Source organism: Triturus cristatus, chromosome 9 (genome assembly GCF_964204655.1).
Source record: "Triturus cristatus chromosome 9, aTriCri1.1, whole genome shotgun sequence".
Classification (NCBI taxonomy): Eukaryota; Metazoa; Chordata; class Amphibia; order Caudata; family Salamandridae; genus Triturus; species Triturus cristatus.
In genome coordinates, this window is record NC_140592.1 from 523422054 (window position 1) to 523445209 (window position 23156).

Genomic DNA, 23156 nt, shown 5'->3' on the forward strand with positions numbered 1-23156 from the left:
TTGGCTAATTCACTTCAAACATAATTTACAGTTCTTCCCAGAACTTTATGGCAATCTCATGAATATTGGGGAACTGTTTCTTGATGTTGATTCAGTCAGCTGGGGACCTTAGAACATGGACGGTGATTCTTCCTGCAGGGTCAGGATAGTCTTTTAAGGAAAAAATACGAGGGTGATGTCACAGACCCTTTTCCTCAGTGTTACTGGCAGGGGGATTTGGTAACTCTATCGATCATTTCAACTTCTGTCTCTAGCTTACAATCTGCAATGAGTCTCAGACTCTCCAGGGGAATAGTTAGGCTACTGACATGGTCCTCCCGGTGTCTCTCAAAGCGCAAACGAAAATGGGGTGAATAGTGGGAGGGATGGGTGGTATGGTTAGTTTCTCAATGCATGTGTGCAACACTGTATCCTCTAAAGCTTCATTGCCAATCTCTGAGCTCAACCATTGTCTCCTTGTACCCCTCCTTGTAGCAGGGATGCGGCCCTGCCTGACTTCTAAGTGCCACCACTGGTGCGCCCCCAGAATCTCACAGTGTTGTATAGGTTTTCAGGATTTGTTTTCTGTCTTTAATTGCTATCTCTGGTGCTTTAAAAAATTTGGAAACTAGTTGGGGAGGAGGAAGAGCACGTGGGACACAGGAAGCCTCAAGTCTGTCCCTGACTGAATTGATATTGAAGCTTCTCCAGGGTCCGCTTCGACTAAAGAACTTGCTAGTCTTGTTTACGTGTTCACTCGCACATACCAATAAACAAACACTCTTCATTGTTCTGCATCGGTCTTATTTTTAGATTCACTTAGCCATTTTGTTAAATTAGTTAGGCACTTTGAACCTAAAGTGGCTCATTCTGTAAAGCATCTTCTTTCCATCCTGTTAATGAATTCCACCGACTATTTTAAGTACTTGCCCATTATTTTTCCGTACTGGTGTTACATAGTCCCTTTTGTCAGGCACTATTCTTTCTCGTTAGATTTTTTTGCCCCTATCTTTATTCCCTATTAATGTACAGGAATACTAGTTCCTGCTGGCCTTGTGTCACATATTCTGTGGTGGGAGGGAGGGAACAGGGGGACGAGAAAGAAAGGAACCCTCAGTTAATGCATCTAACTGATCTCGTGTGGAGGATTTGAAAGTATCCAAATCGAAATAAGCTTTATTCGACAATTCATGTAAAAAAGCATTGATACATAGAATAAAATTCATGAGAGTAAAACAATGTATTAAAAAAATATTTTTAAAACGTGCAAGTAATCATACAAGAGATTAATTCATCCTAATACATTAAAAAGGCAAGTTCATAAGATAAAAACAGCAACAGGGGAAGTTACGAGTGAGTAAAACACCTTCTACCTGGGCTAAGGGTGCTACCACTGTGCTGTTGTGTAGGGGTACTGCTGAAGATTTTCTTGATCCAGTCTGATGCCTAGGGAGTATTGAAAAGGTGAGGAATCTACAGTTAGATAGAGTCTCTATCAGAAAGAGTGTTACTGAAGGTAAAACCTGTTCATTAAGAGTGCTTTCCCAATCATACCCTTGTGTACCCATAAGACCCTTAGGAGTCTTGAAGATAAGGATCTAAAAGGTGAGATGTGGCATACAGCTAAAACCTAAAAGATAGAAATGTTGACTAAATGCAACGGAGAACTTTATCAACAATAATGATAACTTTGAACTTAACTGTCCTAACATTTGAAAGCAAGGGGTTGTGATACATTCTTCAAGCCATATTGTGACATTACACATTTGCTGTTATCAGTGCTGGTGCTGTAGTGGTACACTTTGGTGTAGTACATTAGCAGCCAGGTATTTAGTAACCATTAATTGCCTGCCATCCCATTCCCATTCCTCTCCGTAAGTGTATTACTTGCCCAGCTGATTTTTTTTTTTTTTTTTTTTTACAGAGGCACTGATATGAAATAAAACAAATTAACGTTCACCTTGAAGTAAACAACCTCATTTACATTGGATATCTGTAGGGCTATGACTGGTAAACAAAAAGTGTGATTTAAGAAGTTTTAGTTGAAAGAAAAAAGATTTTGAAGCAAAGTTTGCCGGTGGTATCTGGGATAACTGACTGCCTTAGGCCAGCTAGACAGAGGCCCTTTCCACATCTAAAAGCATCATCCCTGCTTGTAGAACAAAGGCGGAATCTATTGTGCAAAAATGAACATACTAATATGCAGCCAGCAATTTGCTAAAAATTCATGTTACACACATTATTTATTTATTTATTTAGTGTTTTATATAGCGTGAACAAGACCCAGAAATGGGTATCGGAGCGCTTCACATATATAAAGCATTGTAGTTTTAAGCGGTATCAGTGTATCATATATATAAAGCATTGTAGTTTTAAACAGTACAATTGAAACCTATAAATGGTTGTAGTTGTCTCAATAAAAATGTAAGACGAGGAGAAAAAAATAAAAACATTTGTACAAATACAATTAGAAATAGCCTAGGTTATAGCTCATAATACATTTGAGCTTGTTCTGGGTATTCTCAGTGGTGACAGTAGGGGTAGCAGTCGTCATGCAGAAGTCTCAGTGCGAGTAAGGACCAGCTGGATGCGCCTAGTAAAAAAGTAAAGAGCTCCATCTAGAGTCTGGTAATGGATGAACCTACAGAGATAGAGACTCAGCAGGCTTCAGTGAGTAGAGTGATTGTCTGAATGGGGCTTTTAGAACATGGAGTGAACGGGCTGCTGCAGATTAAGGGAGGAATTTACTCATTAGGAAGGACTTAGCTTCTTTTTTTAATGTAGAAGTAGATGTGATTTTTCTGATGCCTGGTGGGAGTGAGTTCCATATTCTTGGTGCAGCTCCAGAGAAGGCTCTGTCGTATGTTTCTTTCTTACGGAAGAGTGGAGGCTTTAGAAGAAGAGTACCGGCACTCTGTCAGAGTCTGCCTCCTCCAGAAATCGAAATTTTCTGTGCTAGGTACAGTGGGTTGTTGTGATAGATTGCCTTATGAGTTATGCAGGCCATCTTTATTTGGATTCTTACTTCATGAGGCAGCCAGTTGAGAGCTTTCAGATGTGGGGTGATGTGGTCATTTGTTTTTATTCTGTTAAGTGTCTGAGGCTGCATTAAGACAGGCTTTAAGCGAGCTGTTGAGACTTTGGGTAATCCTGATAGAGTAGTACATCCATATTCAAGTCTCAAGATGACTAATGACTGAACTGCAGTTTTGAGGTCAAGTGTTTCGATGTAAGGTTTCATTTTTTTAAGGTAGCTGAGGTGAAAGCGGGCATTTTTAGCCATCAAGTTGATGTGTGCTTGCATGTTAAGGTTCTGGTCTAGAGTGATTCCTAGCGACTTGGTGGAGTCCACCAGGATCGGAGTGCAGTTTCGTGCAGTCATCGGCTTTTTCCAATCCTTCTCAACTGTGGAGTTTTTTGGGGGAGAGATTAGAAGGAATTCGGTTTTTGAGAGTTTAGTTTATGGTGATTGTTTGTTAGCCATTGGACGGTCTTTTTTAATGCTTGGTTCATCGACTTAATCTCATCTAGGGAAGTGATATTAAGATATAGCTGAGTGTCGTCCCCATACATGTGGAAGGAGATGTTTGCCTGCTGTAATATTTTGGTTAAGGGTTCGATATAGAGATTAAATAGTGATGGGGATAGTGTTGAGCCTTGTGGTACACCTAGTTGGTTAGGGGATGGTGTGAATAGATTTTGATGCACCAGGAATCTTTGCGTTCTGTTGGCTAAGAAGGATTTAAACCATTTTAGGACCGTTCCCGATAAACCAATCCTGTTCTCAAGTCTCTAGAATATTTTGCCATGGTTAACAGTGTTGAAAGCAGACGAGAGGCCAAGTAGCACAAGCATACATGTTTCATTGCAGTCTAATGCTAGTCATCTACAATATGTAGAATTGCTGTTTCGGTTCTGTGCCAGAGTCTGAAACCTGATTGGCAGATGTCAAGAAGCTTGAATTCCATAATGTGTTGGTTAAGCTGTTGTTGAACACATTTTTCTATTACTTTGGCTACCATGGGAATGTTATCGGTCGGGAATTGTTTGGGTCCGAAGGGTTCTCTGTTGTTTTTTTTAGGATGGGGATGACTTGGCCGGTTTTTAGGCAATCCGGGATGGATCCTTGAGAGAGCAATGCATTGATTATCTTGGTCCAAATGGGGATGATAGTATGGTTGATAGATGACAGGCAACTTGACGGGTGGTGGTAGGGGTTGTTCGGTTTTATAGACGGTAAGATTTTGGTGATGTCTTTGTGGTCATAAAGTTTGATGGAGGACCACTGGGCTTTATTTTTGGATCCTGACAGAGTAGGAAGGGGTGGATGATAGGTTGGAGAATTTTTAGGGGAAGTGGGTTTGCCAGCGGCAGTCTTGAGTTCCCTCCCCAAGGAAGTGGCTTTAGCAGTAAAGAAGGAAGAGAATTCTTTGCTGCTTAAATGTGATTTTGATGTCAAGAGTGCAGATTTAGCCATTTTGTTTGATTGCTGTTTTAGTATTTTGAATAGTTTCCTCGGTCTGTTTTTGGCTTTGTCAAGTTCCGACCTAAAGAAGTCTTTTTTAGATTACAGGATACTTTTGTTGTAGGAGTGTCTGGACTTTTTTAGCAGTCTTAAGTGAGGGGATGAAGGATGTTGTCTCCATTGCCGTTCAGTTAGTCTCAGTTTGCATCATTGAGAGATCCATTGAACCAAGGGTTTTTGTCTTTGTCCGGTATCCTTTTGAGTTTTGGCGCGGCTAGGGCGTCAATCATTTTTGTCATCGTGGAGTTGTAGTGTTCCATAAGCTCGTTGACGTTCTCCAGATTATTAGGAGGAAGAAGTTCTTTCTTGCATTGTGTTGCTAGTATCTCCAACTTTGGGTTTTTTGTGTCACAAATTGTCTGGGTTTGATAGATTGTGAGGTCGGTGTCTTTCTTGTAAGGGGGTATTTGGAAGGTGATAATATGATGGTCTGGCCAATTGCAGGGGTCAATTTGGATTGTTTTAACCATTTTTTCTTAGAAAATGATCCGGTCTAGTGTTGCAACTTTATTGTGTGTTGGAAGGGTAATGGCTTGGACTAGGGATTGATCTACTAGGAAATCTTTGACAGCATTGACCTGAGGGTCATGGGGGTCTTCCCAATGAAGATTAAAGTCCCCTAGGAATACATCATTGGAATGAGGGACAGAGTTTGTTGTAATGATTTCTATTGGTCAATGAACAGGGCGTTTTTGCCTGGGCGGTGGTAAAATACGTGTTATTTGCAGAGTTGGTTGTCTGTAGATTTTAAGGAGATCCTAAGGTATTCACAAGATTTGAGGGGGTCGAAGTGAAGTATCATAATGGAGATGTCAGCTCGATGGATACATGCAATGCCTTCGACCCTTTTGTGTGGTCTGTCTAGCCTAACAATATTCTAGTCAGGAGGAACAAGAAGGTCTAAGCAAGGGGAAGAAGATTCCATAAGCCACAATTCCATCAGGATGGTTCTCCGCTCAAAATTTGGCAAGCGATGTCAGAGGCGTGTTTCATTGCTGTGAGGCAGTTGAGTAGAAGGCAGGAGATTGGTTTCGGTGAGTTACCCCTGTTAGTTTCATGTATTTCTGGGGTTAATGTTACTTGTTTTAGGATGTTAGGATTCACCTTTCTGTTATTTGGCTGTGTTGTTCAGTTTGCATTGATTGGGACTGAACATATTGTATGTTCATCCACCATGGGGGGAGGGGTATTGAGAGACGATTTGTAAGATAGTAACAGGGACTGCGTTTCCAAGTCTGTCAGGTATTGATGGTGTTTGCAGGTTCGGAGTTGGTAATTGGACAGAGGCAGGGGAACCGTATTTACCTTGCTGTGGGCTGAGAGAATTGATTTTTGAAAATGGTTGATTTTTGAGAGATAATTTTCTGAGAGGAGTAAAAGATTCTTAATTTCTGAAATGGCGTTTTGCAAGTTCAGATAAATCCTATCCGTTTGGGTTCTGAGTGTTTCTAGTTCTACTAGGGACGAAGGGGATGGTTGGAACAGAGTGCTGGGAGGTCTGAAGGTAGGAATGCTAGACTGTTCAACATCTGTATGAGAGGGTCTGGTAGAAGATCCATCTGGCCTTTTTGCATTCTTTAAAGGGGATGGCTTGGGATTAATATCGGGTTAGTTTTTAGTCTTTGGTTGTCCTGGGAAGTGTTAGATGGGACCGGAAGGAAGGCGCTTTGAGTGATTGAAGTATTAGTGTTCAGTGGTACGCGAGGTAGTGCTGGGTGTATAGGTTCTTTTCTTTTTGCTTTCAAGAGCTTGTCTCTGTTTGATCCCAGTGGTATCCATGGTGGATTAGGGGGGGAAGAGCGTGTCCTTGAGAAGGGGCTGGGAGCAGTGATGGTAATGGAGACAGGAGGTGATTTGGGAGCTAAGAGAAGGGAGTTGCTGTCCCTTGTTTCAGGGATTCCGGTCGTAGGCTTAGGTTGCTGCAGCTCCTGAGAGATTATACATTCTATTGTGTCTATGTGACATTTGGGTTGAAAGACAGATTGCGAGGAATCAACTTGATGGTGTGCAGGATATGAGTTGTTGTATACAAGGTATTTTAGCATGGCAAAATAGTCGAATAGGTTCAGATCCTTATTTGCTGCTCAGATAAGAACAGTGCCATTTTTGTAGGAAGTTATATTCAGATTTACTCTAAAATGTTGTGAGGGTGCTGTTAAAATCTTGGAGCCGTATGGAATGCTTTTCTTTTCCTGAATGTTTGACCGCTTAGTTAAGGTAGTATGCCATTTTGCCATTTTTCTGGTGAAAAATATAAGATCATTATTAATGGTGCCTTTTTTATGTTGAAGGAAGGGTTTAGGAACAGACTGTCTGAGGTTTTTCTGAGCAGGGTGTGTTTGAAATTTTTGGTTGTGAGGTTAGAGGGGTGAAGAATAGTGAAGGAGTTACTCCTGTCGGTTTTATATTTAATCCTGTCATGTTAGTTGAAGAGAGTTGGAAACTGGAACTATTCTAATTATCCTTAGCTGCCTTAGGATCAGGAAGCAGGACAGGGCCAGTTGCGTCAGATCAGTTTGGAGTCATTTCAAAATGGCTGCCTCATGCAGGTAGCTGCTCACGGAAGTCCTTTTTTTTTTTTACCCCTCTTTCTATTTTTACAGATTCATCGCTCAGCATTGGGTCATTCCAACAGGGCTGCTCCTTGCAGGTAGCTAATCATGGAAGACTTTTTTTTTTCCTGCCCTAATACCTTAAAGACGCATCCAACAGGGGGATGTATGATGGAACCCCGCATTCCGTTGTAACGCATGCCATAACAATGCGCTCTTTACAACGCAAAAGCCATTACCATACAGAACCTTTACAGCACATTTGTCGCATACGCATATGCCTTCACTACGCATGCGTTTACTATGGATTTTGTTGTGAAAGCCTGGATGGTAAAGGAATTTCTGTGGAAAAGGTTTCACCAGTAAAACAGTGTATTTTACAGATGCGTAAAATCTATATATAAATATATATATATATATATATATATATATATATATATATATATATATATATATATATATATATATATATATATATATATTTTCCTGTAAAATACAGCAGAGCGCACCAAGTCATGGCACTCTGCCTCCTGGTGCAGCATTGGGGGTAGAAGACCACAAACTCCCTCAATATTCATTGAGACTTCATTCTCGAGGGACGAGATCTTCAAGCAATATGGAGAGCATTAGTCCTTGCACCTAAGATACCGATGCAACTTGTTATAGCTTTGGGAGATAGGGCTCAGAGGCCAGCAGCCCGTTCGTCTAATCGCAACAGCAATGAACTGCGCAATATTGAGATATTTTTTATGGGATTCTATTACAACAATAGAAACAACTGAAAGGTTTTAAACTATTAAAGACCAGATCTACTCTGAAATTGCAAAAACTACATTTCCCATAATGCCTGTCAACACATATAACGCATGGCAATTAACACTACTATAGACTACACCCACTTGGAAAAGGCAGATGTCAATACACATTATAGGGTTCTATTTCAAAGGCTGTTGCTCAAAAAAAATGGATGCTGCAAAAACCTCTGGGAGTGCAGAGTCTCCTTTTGTGAAATTAATATATATTTAAAATTAATATATAAGTAATGAAATTGTATATATATATATATATATATATATATATATATATATATATATATATATATATATATGTATATATATATATATATATATATATATGTAAATTAAGTGTCTCCCTGGATTTTCCCTGTTTGGCCTCTGCTCTTTTCGTGAGGAGGAAGTTTATGGTGATGTTTCTCACGTCAGCCAGAGACGTGATACAGAGGCCCCCACATTGCAAGTTGGCCCCAACTCTACTGGTTGCTGCTTCTGCGGTTTTTGTGACAATTTTCAAGGTATTGAAAAGCTGGGGCACACCTCAACGCCACGGAAGGAGAATGGCAGTTGTGAAGTGATATCACCTCACACTGGGCGGGATGCATGGCCATACCTGCCCTCGCCGATTGGATTCCAATGCATGGAGGTTGATGTGGTTCAGGGACCCAGGGGAGCGCTTGATAGACATCGCAGCAGGACATTGGTTTCGGAAGCACCTCTGTTTGTTCAGCACGCAGCACGACCATTTTGGCATTACAATACCCCCTGCATCACCTACCTGAAAGCCAACAGCATTCTGGGAACAGTAGTTCACTTCTATCCCGTGAGCTACCATTCGTGAGCAGATACACCTGGTTGGGGGTGGAGCCGACGCTGTCCAATAACAACGGAGCGGGGCATATTTCTATTGGGACTGCGAAACCACCTGAACACTGCTTGAGCACTGAGGAAGGCCGTCAGGCCAAAATGCATTTGCCGTAAATAAAGGGTCTCCCTGGATTTTCCCTGTTTGGCCTCTGCTCTTTTCGTGAGGAGGGAGTTTATGGTGATTATATATATATATATATATATATATATATATATATATTACCTACTGGCGGTCGCCAGTAGGTAGTTATAGTTAGGACCCTGTTTCCATAGGAAATCCGCAACATTCTATTTTGAATAACTTTGGCGCCGGTTGACGAATCCTCGCAAAATTTTCAAAACTAATGGGGCGCTACGCTCCGCTCCTACCCTGAAAGTCTCGGGGTGATTCGTCAAGCGGGGGCTGAGAAAAAAGGGGGGTCCCAAAACGCGTTTTCCCCATGCATTTTTCCATAGGACCTTTAGACACAGCTACAGCCCGAACGGCTGAACAGAATTACTTGTAATTTGGCACAGAGGTAGCCATAAGGTCAAGGAAGTGCCTTTTGTAGGTCTGGTGTAAATCTGTTCAGTAGTTCCTGAGAAAATAGCATTTAAATCAATATATATATATCTGTAAGCGCGCTCCGTGCGCTTACCGTGCGCTTACGGTAAGCTTACCGTACGCGTACGGTGCCGTGCGCGAGCGCGTTTCTGATTGGTTGTTAGATAAAAGTAAACATTCGAATCGGTCGAAACCAGGAAGTGTGGGCCGCCATTTTCTCTCTCGCACTCTGAGGGGGGGGGAGGAAAAACAAAGTTGGATAACATGAAAAGGGGCAGGCTAGACAGCTCCTAACCACCTAGCCATGGTTAGGATGTCCCAGAAGGACCCCCAAGGCCAAAAATTAAATGTAATTTTTTTTTGAAAAAACGCCGAATGCGCTTACCGTACGCGTACGGCAAAAAATTAATTAAAAAAAAACAAACTCCACATATTCCCCCCCCCCCCCCCCCCGTGTGCAAAAGGTGCCTGCAGGGCTCCTTTTGGGCATGGCATATGTAGTATATGAACATTTAATAGATAACCTTTCACAACGAAGCGCATAATATGTCCTCCGTGTGCGGACGGTGCGCGAAGCGCATTGTGCGTACATGGCCCATCCAGCGTAACGTGGGCACGCGGTGCGCATAGCGCACCGCGTGCCCACCGTGTGTGCACGGCACTAACTGCGTAAAGTGGGCGCGCGGTGCGCGAAGCATTTAAAAAACCTTGCAAATTCACTGAAAAAACCATAGGTTTCACACAAGTTATAGTTAGCTGTACATTTCACTCATAAAAACCAATGAAATTCCACGTTATAGTTAGTGCAGGCAACTATAACTAAGTTTCTAAGTTTTTTTAAATGCTAATTTCTAACTATAACGTGCCTGAAACCTATGTTTTTTTTCTGTGAATATATATATATATATATATATATATATATATATATATATATATATATACATACACACACACACACATATATAAACGCATAATACTTAAATTTAAAAGGCATATGGCATTACCATTCATGCTTTTACAATGAAATTTATTGCAACGACATACGCGTTGTAAAAAAAATGCATAGTAAAGGTTATCTATGGTAACGGTACCTGCGTTATAATGCCTGTGTTCTAATGGTTATGGGCGGTAACGGCTACATTGTAATGGCTGTTTCCCCCAACAGGGGTCATTATCTGACACCTCACCAGATCGTGACTGGTAGGTTGATGAGAGCGCACCCAATGGCTAACTGTAGGTTCTCCAACCATTGAGAACAGAGCATAAGTAATGAAACTGGGCCCTCAGCAAGGGGGCTTCTTAACACCTGTGGCCCTCACGGAGGAGAAAAAAAGTGCATGGGGCGCCATTTTAACGTACGGTCAAACTCTCCCATGACATCACCCCTGGACAAAAAACTATGAACTATTACGGACTGGTCAGAAAGAACAAATCCACCAGAGGAACACAGATGACTCCCAGGGGACCCACACCAAGACCTGCAATGTCACATTAAAAGGTATGTATGATTGTTTGGATATGCATGATCTGCCTCCTATGTCTAGTCCCAAACTTGTCCACTGCCAAGGAACTGCAGAGTAAAAAGGAGTTTACTAAAGGTTTACCACAGCGCCTGCGTCGGGATCTCTCATATGTCACCTACAACTACACTAAGCAGAACACCAGCATCCCACATGCACTGCACAGCACCCATTTGCATAACACATGGTACCAGCACATGATCATAGTCGGCTCCGAAACATTAGCCAGGTCATGTTACGTCTCTTTGTTGATCCCACATGTGGTAGGTGCAGGCAGGCTTTACTTGTCCCAAGAAGTATAATTGGGAAGAGGATGTGGCCTTATGTCTAGAGCGGTCAACCTCGAGTCTCGGCAACGATGCTCAACATCCTGTGATTCTGGGCAAATCACGTAATCTCCCGTGCGATAACAAAAATGAATGTGTCCTTCTGTAACGAAACTGCTGTTCATGTAAAGCGCTCTGATACCAGATGTCTCTGGTCTAGTTTGCGCTTTATAAAACAAAAAAGAAAAAGTAGCCCCCGAGAAAGAAAATGCCTCATACACCTCTACCTATGTAGGATAAGGGCCAAGATCCAAACCAACAAGGTAGAAACTTATCCCGATATGACACTAACCCAACAGCTTTATAAACTCTGACCGAACCAACTGATTTCCAAACCGAGAGGGACAGGATGCATAGGAAGGACCAAATTGAGGAAGATATCACATGACCCCAAGATTTCCCGAAGAAAAGATTCTTAGAGGTGGCAAAACCCCCCCCATCAGTATAACAATACGGCTGCTCTAGTGTCCACCTGTTGTCCTCGATTGGCTCTTAGTGTAACCTGGGCAGTTTTCTTAAACAACCAGTGGTCTCCCGACATAGAGTTCAAATGTAGGGCTGTCCAGCTCGGAGACAAAAAGGGGTCTAGGCCACACGGGGGAAGGTTGAATGAAAGTATGACCACCCCATGTCAGAAAATCTGGGACACTGAGGTGGTTGGATACACTTGGATAGAGGGAAAAGGACAACCACTAATTGTACTTAAACTAACCATGTACTCCTCATCTTTCAGAGGAAAAGGAGCACTTCCAATGGGCATGAATGCTAACTGCAGAGTGATGTTATATGTTCCAGATATGCAATGGGGCTACTCCACCCTGATGGATTTCTACTGGCAATGTGGCGAGTACGCCTACACTCAACTTACTCCCAGATGGAGAGGACTGTCCTCCCTGGTCACCATACACACCCCGACCCTGGTCTTTCCTCGAGAAGAGCTATGGCACTTATAACAGCCACCGTTAGGGAAGAGTACAAACCTTGCTGCACCAAGCCTGTGTGAGGAGAGCCACAGACTATTTTGGCTGTGCTCAGTTCAAACAGCTGTCTGCAGTGGGGGGGGGGGGGGGGGGTCAATACCCTTCTTCACCCTGCAGAGAAAAGTTAATGCCTGATGGCTCCAAATCACCTGAAGAGAGATGCTTTAATTATGAACAGCACTGAGCTCGGCCTCAATTTGATCAAATAAGAAATGCAAGCAATCCGCCTCATGGTAATGCAGCACCGATATGTATTGGACTTAAAGGCAGTAATGGAGAGAAGAGTATGTGCCAAGATCAGTGCCGCCTGCTGCACATTTATGCCTGGGAATGACCGACAATGGAACACTGAAACATGCCATCCAAGAATTGCACAATTTACAAAGAGACAGGTGCCAGTGAGCAGGGGTGGTTTTCGAAATGGTTCTCCTGGGCTCCACAATGGCTATTCGGTTTATGGAAATCACTGTTGCCAGTTATCATTGTGTTTCTATTGATGTGTGGGGTTACATCAATTGGGGATCATCTGCCGTAAAAATGCAGTTCTTAAAATGGGAAGAATACATGTAAATAGAAGGGTAATTATTGTCGAAAGCGATCTTAAAGCCCACTACGGACATCTGGACACGTTCACCATTAACCACATTGTGTACTTTCAAGGTAGAGACACACCTATGGTAACCATTAGACAATTAATTTAGGGCTCCAAAAGGCAGCAACTAACATTCCTCAGCATATATGGTACACCAGAAACTTTTATAACTGTTCACATTTGGTGTAAAAGAAGGATACCTGCAGAATGTAAATTGAGACAGTCCTCAGACCCTGTGCCTTTAACTGTTCTACCTGCCATATGTTTAATTAAACAAACTATTTCTGTTTTGCCAAACGCCTCTTTGTCTTCTGCTTTTTAAGTGATTTTAAACTCAAGCAACAAGGGAATTTATCTGATAAGGAGGATCTTGTACCCAGCTTATTGAGAAGTTTTTTTCTTTCTCGTCCTTTGTATCCACTATGGAACTTACACTTGGCTCTGAAAATCCAAAATACTCATACTTTTGAAACTCTCTTGCTAGTTGACTTCAAGTTGTCAACTATGCATGTTGTTTTTTCGTGGGGCAATACCTTTTGCCAGGAGGATTGGGCAACTGGGAATGTTTATGGCAAGAGAACCTTGACTCTCCTTTCTTGAGTGGTGCTCAAACTGGACCCAAAATTTATCCCAAAAGTGACTACTTTCCATAAAAATAAGGAAATAATCCTGAGGGACTTAGCAAATTTATCACCTCTCCAAGACACCTCTTAAATGTCACAGGGGCTTTACAACTTTATTTAAAGAGATCTAAGCCTAACTGAAAATCAGACTCCAGGAGCCATAATTATTCAATGGCAATACATCGCAGCAAGTTACCTTGCAGCGGTGTGTTACAGGGAAAGGGCAGGAATGCGCCGCATCTATCAAATTACAGCAAATTCCTGTCCTTTTCCCAGCGCTGGTGCACAATGAGCTGCCTAGTGCCAACGCAGGCACCCTTGCATCATGGTGCAAGGGTACCTGCATTGCATGCAGGATTGTTTTTGTGCAGTAAGGGGCACCATCCTGCACAAAAACAATCCCCTGTGGCATATTCCTCTATCTATGTGTCCTTCTTAATGCAGCACACATAGAAAGTAAGGCGAAAAAAGATATTTCTCCTCATTATGTCCCCTCAGGAAGGCAAAGCATTTTGGCGTATTCGCAGGTCTACCAGTAATGGTAAAACTGGGATTGCATCAAGATCCATGGGAGTTGCTTGGGAACACCCACACAACTCCCATGAAACGCCTTCCCAGGGCAGAGTAATGCAATGCAGCAATTTGCGTTACTTCTGATTTATCAATACACTCGGGGCCACGCAATGTGACCTGCTAAGTTAATAAATCGCATTTGTGTGTTGTGTCGCGCATGCAACGTATTGCAAGGTGCGGAAGCAAAAAAACTCCCTTGATAAATAGGGTCCTTTGTTTATAAAATTTGCTTCATCAACTAGATGGGAAAACGTTTTGCTGGCATCTATTAGTAAATGGATAAAGCAGGCAATATACCTGTCCTATATTTTATCTAGAACTCCTCCCCCTCTGGAGTGGAGGGTTGGTGTTCTAGACGGTGTTAAGCCTCTTGGGCCAAAATGAAAGGGGTATCAATTACCAAACATTTCAGGGCAGCCATTTGGGCAGACCCCAATACTTTTGTAAAGCATTACAGGTTACGGAATGTACTAATGGGTTGCTGAACGCTGTTTTTACATGATTAATTATACTAATGAATAAATCACTATGTGATGGAACATGGAATGTGGTTTATTGCTTGCTTTATTGGCATTCCATACAAGTAATGAAGGGGATAATGACATGGTGAACTGGAGGTAACGTTCCAAGTGCCAAATGGTAGTCTGCATTACTCCTAGTCCTGATTGTACATGTCCCATCCATTACATCTCCACCTCCCTCCCGAACCATTGGCCTTCGTGTGGTGTGAAGCTAGGCTTGTTAATTTAGGAGAAATGCAGGGTAAGGATAACCAAGATAGGGTCCAGCTATAGCGGAAGGGAAATTCATACACGTATTCCTGTTTATTTTTTCTGTCTTTGGAGGTAGACTCCACCTCACAAATAATGAATGGGACTCCAATCAAGACTAGGAGTAATGAAGATTACTGGTAAGTAATCAGAACATTATTCAGTTCATTCTTTAAGTAGCTGTATTATTCTACTCTGTGACCTGCATTGCACACTCGCTGCTTTCTCTTATGAATTTAAAACTCAACTGTAATAAATTATTAAAGTATTTTGGCTATGACCAATCGATGTTGATGAGGATTGTGTCTATAATGAGTATATACATTTCTTATTGCAGTTAATTAATTATGCAGTTAATTAATTTTGTCACAACTGAAATGTAAAAGAAATCAGAGCAAGGTTTTAATACAGATACTGTAGGTTTCTATGCATTAATGTGTAATACTGCCGTAAAATACCCATACAAACATAGCTGCTCACACAGTTTGATCAATAATCTGTAACAACATGAAGCAGTAGAGTACAAACCATGGATGTAAACTCTCTTCTTCCACCTAATTACCAGCTTGTCTTTGCAGAATACCAAAGCTGCTGACAAGCTCTGTTACTCACAGGAGGATGGAGAATACCCCATGGACTATACTGAGAAACTCTTTGCTTTTCCAGTTGAGCTGCAGAACTATAGTACTTCTCAGGTGAGGACTCTGAAAAGGGTACCAATACATAACTGTTTAAGGGCATAAGCAAGGAACCAAGCAAGATTATGGGGTCCAGTAGTAAAAAGAGTGCAAACTTAATATTCTGAGAGTTATACACATTTGGCCCAATTCCCGAGAGATGTGTACTGGTAAATCTATGCTCTGAGCACAAATTACACAATTACTTACCGGTAATCTTCACAGACCTGCATTAACATCCTTCATACAATATCCTCACCTAATGACTGTCTCCAAATGTGTTTGGCCTATGGACTCAAATTAAAAATCCTTTATGTTTTCTCCGACGGATATTTTTGACATTGTTTATCGTAAAATTAGTTTAGGTTGATGTCTTCATGCATTGTTCTTTGTAGAACAACAGGTGTAACGTCTAATGTAAGAAGCAGGCGGATTTCCTTGGGAAAGAATTTGCTGCAGTTATTATCAGAACCCAAAGGAGGTGCTAGGTCTATTTGAATGTCATTGCCGCCATGGTGTGTGGGGGGCAAAATGTGCAACTACATTGAAGGATTACCTGGAAACAGTAGTTTATATTGTGATGCCCCTGAGTCATTGCTGGAAGTTAGTCTGTTAGTTAGTTCTGTGCTTTCTATATACATTGTTCTTTTTAAATGAACTCCTACAACTCAGCAGTGATTGTTAGAACACAGAACATTTACTTGGTCTCAGGTTTTTGGCAAGTTGGTAGTGAGGTGCTAAGTTCCAGATTGAATATGTATTTGTGCTGTTTATGTTTCGTTGGAAGTCTTTTCCAAGTAGGAGTTGTTCATGGTGTAGAGGACTTTGGAGTACAATATTTGCATTACTGAGAGCCAGTGTTGGCTTTGCAGTGCACCAATAGTGGGATTCTGGATCTTAAAATTGAAACACAATTTGCATCTCTCTCTCTGCGCCTTTTCAGTCTTCTGTATAAAATGTATAAAAAAAGACAGTGTAGACTGAAATTCAACAACCTAGGTGTTAGACCATTAGTGTACTGACAAGGTTTGCCCTATATGCATACTAATTTAGACAATCAATCAGTCAGTATTTGTATAGCGCGGCTGCATCACCTGGGAGGGTCTTGAGGCGCTGTGGGGTCATGCTGCGGGATCACATTGTCTGTACTTATTGGTTGAACATCCAGGTCTTGAGGTCCTTCCTGAACTGTTGTAGCGATGCTGAGGCTCTGAGGTGCAGGGTCTTAGTCACCAGGTGGGAGAAGGAGCGGCCTCCGCTGTTAGCCCGGCAGGTCTGCTGGGTAGCTGCTAGAGGGAGGGATCTGGAATGGAGATCCCTGATATCTTGGTGGAAATTCACTAGTTTTTGAGATATGCGGGTCCTTTCTTGTATAGTGCCTTGTAAGTGTGGGTGAGCAGGTTGAACTGGCATCTCTTCATGAATGAAAGTCAATGGAAATTCCTGAGGTGAGGGGTGATGTGCATCTGTCTGGTGAGGTCGAGGATGAGTCTGAATGCTGTGTTCTGGATGGTTTGGAGTTTCCTCATGAGTTAGGCGGTGAATCCTACGTAGAGAGAGTTGCCGTAGTTGAGTCTGCGGGTGATGAAAGCTTGAGTGACATTTCGCCTGATGTTGGGTGGGAGTCCTGAGCATTCGGAGGGTGATGAAGCAAGCGGAGGAGAGGGCACTGATCTGTTTCTTCATGGATAGCTGGCTGTCAAGGATGATGCCAAGGTTGCAGGCATGTTTGGTGGGTTTGAGAGGAAGTTTTAGCTGATCATTTAGTTTCCCAGCAAAATAAATTGGGAGGGGTGTTGGGTGTCAGCAATGTTTCCCTGTGGTTTTCATTTCTACTGGTAGAGGGGATTGTGTGCTAGGCAAAGTAATCTGCTGTAACCTGCTTGACGTAGTCATGGTTACCTCTGTTTTATCTAATATTCGATATGATCAAAGCACCTAGAGATGTAATTGTGTCCCTTACAGGACAGATGGCTCTGCTTGTCATCCACATACATTTGAGATTTGCAGTGGCTGAAGTCAGGAATAGAGGGGAAAAGGAGATCGCGAAGGAGTGCGGCTTCAATCTCTCACTGGGATATCGGGAGTGTTGTGTAGAGGACCTGGTAGAATGTTGCAAAGGCCTGTGTAATTGCAGGTAGCTCCTCGTGGAGCAGTCTCTAATGGCTGGCGCAATCCTGCTGGATATCACGTGTCGCAAGCCAGTTCAGCAATTTGACTGATTTATCACCCGTGCCATACACCCATTGGGTCGCGCTCTCCAGCATTGTTTTGCCTCTTCCAAAGAGACCTGTTGCAATCTAGACCGTTCCAATGCCAACTGACGGTCCATGTCTCCTGGGTCTGGACTGTGAGCCCGACACTCAAGGGCAAGAATTCGGGCCTCTAGATCCAACAGCTGCATCAGTTGACACTGCTCCTTCTTCCTCACATATCCTTTAAGCAGGCCCTCAGGATAGACTTGCTTGCCACCCATAAGGTCCAAGATGAAGATATCAAACCTTGATTGGTCCGAATGAAGGCTTGCAGTTCCTCCTCCACAAACTCTGTACATTCTTGATCCATCAGGTGCCACACATTAAATCTCCACATTGGTCAGAGGAAGCCCGGCTGAGTACCCTATGCAAGGAGGGGTTCATGATTGGATATGCCGCAGGATCCAATCAGACTGCATTACTAGCAAGTCACAGGCCGGCAACCAAAGGAGATCAAATCTGGATTCTGTTTTGTAGGCTTCGGACGTGTGTGTATATGATCGTTGTCTGTAGTTCCACAACCGTTGGGCATCACAGAGCCCAATGGAGTCAGCTCAGGAGATCAAGCATGTGGAACGCGCCACCCTACTCGGGCATGGAGCATCGGACATGTCCTGCGTGAGGTCTGGGACTGGTTTGAAGTCCCTGCCTATCAGGGACACCCCTGGGGTTAGGGCCACCACCAGGGATTGGAGCGCCAGTAGAGTCGAGTGCAAGAGCTGTTGGGGAACTTAGCAGGAGACGAAGTTATAGAGTTTGGTTGACATGCAACCTTTAGTGCCCACATATCTCCCCTGGGGGTCCTTGTGGACAGCAGAGACCAGCAAAATAAAGGATCTATGGAGGAGAATCACCACCCCACTTGAGCCTCTAGAGAACCCCTTCGCGACAGACGAGATCAAACCTAAACTTACCAAGGAAACAGCAGTTAGATCCCAAGAGGTGCGTCCCCTGGAGCTGAATCACATCTGCTTGATATCTCTTAACATAGCACAACATGGCTGATTTTTTTTTTTTATAAGGCCCAAGAGACGACTCTAACCATTTGGAAGGAGGCCAAGAAGATGATGAAGTAACCCAGGTCCCTGCAAAAGTGGGGGCCTGCCAGTGTGCAAAACCATGGAGTCCAATACCTGACTAGGAAAAAGCACGGTGGAGCGCCCTTGTGATATATGCCTGAAAAGAAAACATTCCAACACAACTATACAGCTCAAAACAGCATAACCCCCAACATCCCACCACCCCATACTTCCAACCCCGAAGCATATGTTGCCTATAAATCATATCCAGGCCCGGATGGGATACCTGTGAACCTTTAAAAGGCCAAATCGTACTGAATGCAGTCGTGCAGATAGGTCCCCCTTTGACTTGGAAATCGGCAGTTATAGTACCCACTTTTATAAGGGGAACAGACATGATCCCCCATGCTACGGACCCATTTCTTTACTCAACTCTGTAGTGAAGGTGCTGGGCCCCATCATATTGCAGCGCATAGAACTTTGGCCCCAATACATAATATTCTCTGCCCAGTTAAATAGGGGTACCAGGACGGAAAAAGTACTAGGGAAGTGGTGCCTGAACCTCAGTCTTATAAAAGGAAAACATGTATTTGCAAAGCAAGGGACTGTCCACCTTGCGTGTATGGACCGGTTTTTGACCGGATGAACAGGTTTAAGCTATGGTCAAATTTGCTGGTGTTAAGGCTACCCACTCAACGTATTGATTCTTTTAAGGGCACTGCACTCGTATGTGAATGCTTCAGTGAGATACGGCATGGGTGGGGAATGTTCTGAATCTTTTTTCCTTCATTGTGGGATTAGACAGGGATGTGTGCTGGCACGATTACTTTTCCTCTCCTACATTAATGGTCTGAACACTTACTTGGCAACACATGGGAAAGACTTGCCCAAGGTAAAATCAGTCCCTGTGCCTTCCCTACTCTACGCGGTTGATGCTGTGTTGATGACCTTTCTGTCAACTTTATGGATGGCTTGGAACTGGCAGCAAAACACATTGCATGGTATGTGGGAGAAAAACCTCTAAAACTAGACCTATCGTTATAAAGGGTAACGGGGTTACTAGGGTGCCCGGTTTCCCCTATTTGGGGGTTACTTTTGATTACCTGAATAACTGGCATACATGTCTATCTAAGCGGTACTTCCGCTTTTCTTTAGTCAGTGGTGTTCTTTTTAGATTTTCCAAACAGATTGGCAATAAATCCATATTACCATAACTACAGATCTATAATATTAAATGCCTACCGGTACTTTTGTACGGTGCAGCTATTTGGAGACATCACAATTCTACGGTTTTACAGCAAGAGGAGAATCGATTTTGTAAACGGTTGTTTGGCTTGCCTCCTAATAGCTCATCCTTATTTGCCCATGAAGAATTGGGCTTTGACTACGTGGAGGATTCTGTGAAGCTGGCTTCCGTGCTACTGTGGATCGCAGTGTGGTATGGGGATCACACAGGACTTAACAGGGATGTGATAGAGGACTGCCTTGAATGCGAGTGCAGTATCAGAATTCCATGGCTAGCCTGTCTTGAGTCTGTTGCTCAGACCTTGGGCTGGCCTGACCAGTTTCATAAAAAGCATTTCCTTAGTAAGGGGGATAGAAAAGTTATCAGGGATTGATTTTCACAGTATCTAAATAAAGTTAGAGATTCAGAAGTGCTCATGAGGGTTACTTCTAGATCTTTTCTGTCCCCTGCAAACTGTGGCAGGCCTTGAACCTAACCTTCTTGCTTTTACCCATCCGTGGGAAAGGTCACTTCTGACAACATTTTGGTTGGGGTCTATTCACCCACTTATCTGTTTTCCACCTTGACAGGTTGACCCAAAAATGATTGAGGTTTGCCCTTGTGATGGTTGCTCACAGCAGACCTAGGAGCATTTGGTGTTGTTCTATAAATGTTATTAGTTTTACAATGCAAGCATTTAATTCCTATTTTAAAATTGAGGGAATATTTAAAGTTATTATCTGATCATACAGTAATCCGGGTCGTCGACTCTTTCCTGAAAGGTGTTTTATATTGGAATAAGATTATAAATTCTTAATACTGTAATGTAAATTCGTGAGCAGTGTGGGTGCAGCATGTTGGAGTGCTTTTTAGTATTTATTAACACTGTTACATTGTTATCATGTTGGTTTTAACAAATATATTTATGTATTGTGATGTTATGTGGTGTTAATTTTTTCTTTTGTGCTTATATTGTATAATTGAATAAAGATTATCCATTCAGAGTCAAAAAGCTTTATTCGATTCTATATCATAAAATCATAAAAGCACAATGGTAAAAGACTATTTAAAAACAAGAAGATACACTTCTCCAAATTCAAGTACAATTAACAAGTTAAAAAAGAAGAAAATAAAAATAGAACAATCACTATAATAACAGGGATACATAATATAATCCATATATATATATATACACAAGAGATATACAGGGACATCAGTTAATCACAATTGCTTCACATAGTATTCCGGAACCTTATAACAGCTTTTAAGAAGGAAGAGATGGCCGCGATGATGAATTCATTATCTAACATTTGTAATCTTTAAAAAGCTATTCTACATTGTTTTAGTTTCCATCTTCTAAGAATAGGCAATAAAAAAATATTCCTCGGTACGACATAATATTTACAGAATAAAGTGAAGTGCATTGTGGTCAGTCTAGAGATATCGTCACATGGGCATATGGGATGGTGTTTAGACCAATCATTGATATCAGGAAATGTGACCATCCTAAAGAAAGACTCACTACGAAATTGGGCCAGGAGCATGCGCGAGAAACAGCTCTGTACCACTGTTAAATAGGGTTGTAAACCTATACAAATGGACATCAAGTGATTTGCCATGACCGATTTCTTTTCTCCCTCGATCAGCCAACGTTTGTTCTCTAGGTAATTCATACACGGTGTCTTAAGGGATTTTCTGGAAACAATTTCCAGACTGCTAGGTTTATCCATTCGTATACAGATTTCCTAAAACCAATCTCAGCAAAATGCTTTTATCGATTTAGTGTGTGGCACTAAGTGGGACGGATATCCCCAGACCTGGGTCCCATGCACACTGTCACTGGAGACAAGCTATACCTAGCTGATGAGCCCTAACAAAGGTGAAACCGGTCTTGGGTTGCTTGTGTTTTAGCTCAGGGAGGACCTGGCCTGGCAGGTCGGGCTGGACTGTTCCCACTGGAGCAGGGTCAGGACTGACTTGCATACGGCTGGGTCAAACGAGGTGGCATGGTGTGCTAAATAACATCGGACTGGGATGCGGCTGCAAGTAATTACCAATGGCTGAGATTAATTCAAATATTCCATCCATCGCTTTTTGTATACTGTAGTGTGTCGTAAGTGGGGCGGGTATGCCCAGATAAGGGCCCCCATGTACGTTATCTCACTGGAACCAAGCTAAACCTGGCTGATGAACCCTACCTAGGGCAAAACGGGTCCAGGGTTGCTTATGTTCCAGTTTAGGAACGACCTGGCCTGGCAGTTCAGACTGGACTGTTCCCATTGGAGCTGGGTCAAGTCTGAACTGCATATCACTGGGTCCAATTGGAGGCGGCCTGGTTTGCAAAATAAGGATGGACTGGGATGTGGCCGTGAGCAATTACCGATGGCTGAGATTAATTCAAGCATTCCTTCCATCACTTCTTTGTTTACTTTAGTTTATTGATTTGTGAGCAGTTCTTAAATAGACTATCCAGTCCTCATTGTGGACAGATCGGAATTTGGAGGTCCACTGTGTGATACACATCTGAGAGGTCCAGGTTGGAAATCTGCCAAATGTGGCCCCCTAATTTATAAGTGTGTCATGACATGGCACCTGATGTGGGTACCATATGGTAATAAGCTGATATTTTATACATGAGACCTGTTAGATTCCACAAGCCCCAAAGTAACATTCTGGACTTTTTGGACAAAATTGGTGGCAGGTGCTTTTCGTCTCTCCCACTGAGTTGCGCTCTTATGGTGTAGAGGTGTTTAGAGTCAGACAAACTTGTCAGAGAATCTCTTGCATCTGCAAGTGTTCTAGTGATGGCCCACTCTGAAACCCAAAAGTCAGTATACACAAAAAGGTTGGTATTTTATAATAATTCAAAATTTAGTATGTGCTATTCTATAAATCATGCAAGTAAAACTATTCATTTTTTTAATAAGTACCTCAGCAAGTTAAAAATAAGATTAGAGTGGAACCTACAACCCAGACATTTTTCATCACATATCACTAACCTATTAGAGTAAAATCCACAACTATTATGCAGAGCTGCCTGCAGCTTCATGTATCAATTCATAATATTTGCCGAATCCTGTGAAGTCGCCCGTATACCAGATGGCCAGTAATCCTCAAAGTGTGTTATTTACAGATAGGATCTGTTCCCACCAACTAGCTAACCTTCTTCCTACACCAATATGATACGTTCTTTTAAATCCTTTTTGCCTTAGGAAGTTTTTGGACGATGTGCGGGTCTCACAGTACTTGGTTCCTGCATTTGCAATACAAGACTGAAAAGAATGCCTTATTAGTTTATTAGAAAGCATTTGGAAACCACAGATCTTATATCTCCA

General features: G+C 42.4%; 1 protein-coding gene across 2 annotated transcripts in view; it reads left to right on the forward strand.

The window, feature by feature from the left end:
• The window catches only part of LOC146798232 (endothelial PAS domain-containing protein 1-like), a 522541-nt gene that overhangs the window by 335945 nt on the left and 163440 nt on the right, over nt 1–23156 (forward strand). Inside the window, exon 11 of one of the 2 annotated variants that reach the window (XM_085625511.1) lies at nt 15224–15340. The exons of the other annotated variant lie outside the window; for it this stretch is intronic. Coding sequence (XP_085481637.1) covers nt 15224–15340 — 117 coding nt within the window. The remainder of the gene's footprint in view (nt 1–15223; nt 15341–23156) is intronic. 2 annotated transcript variants of the gene reach the window in all.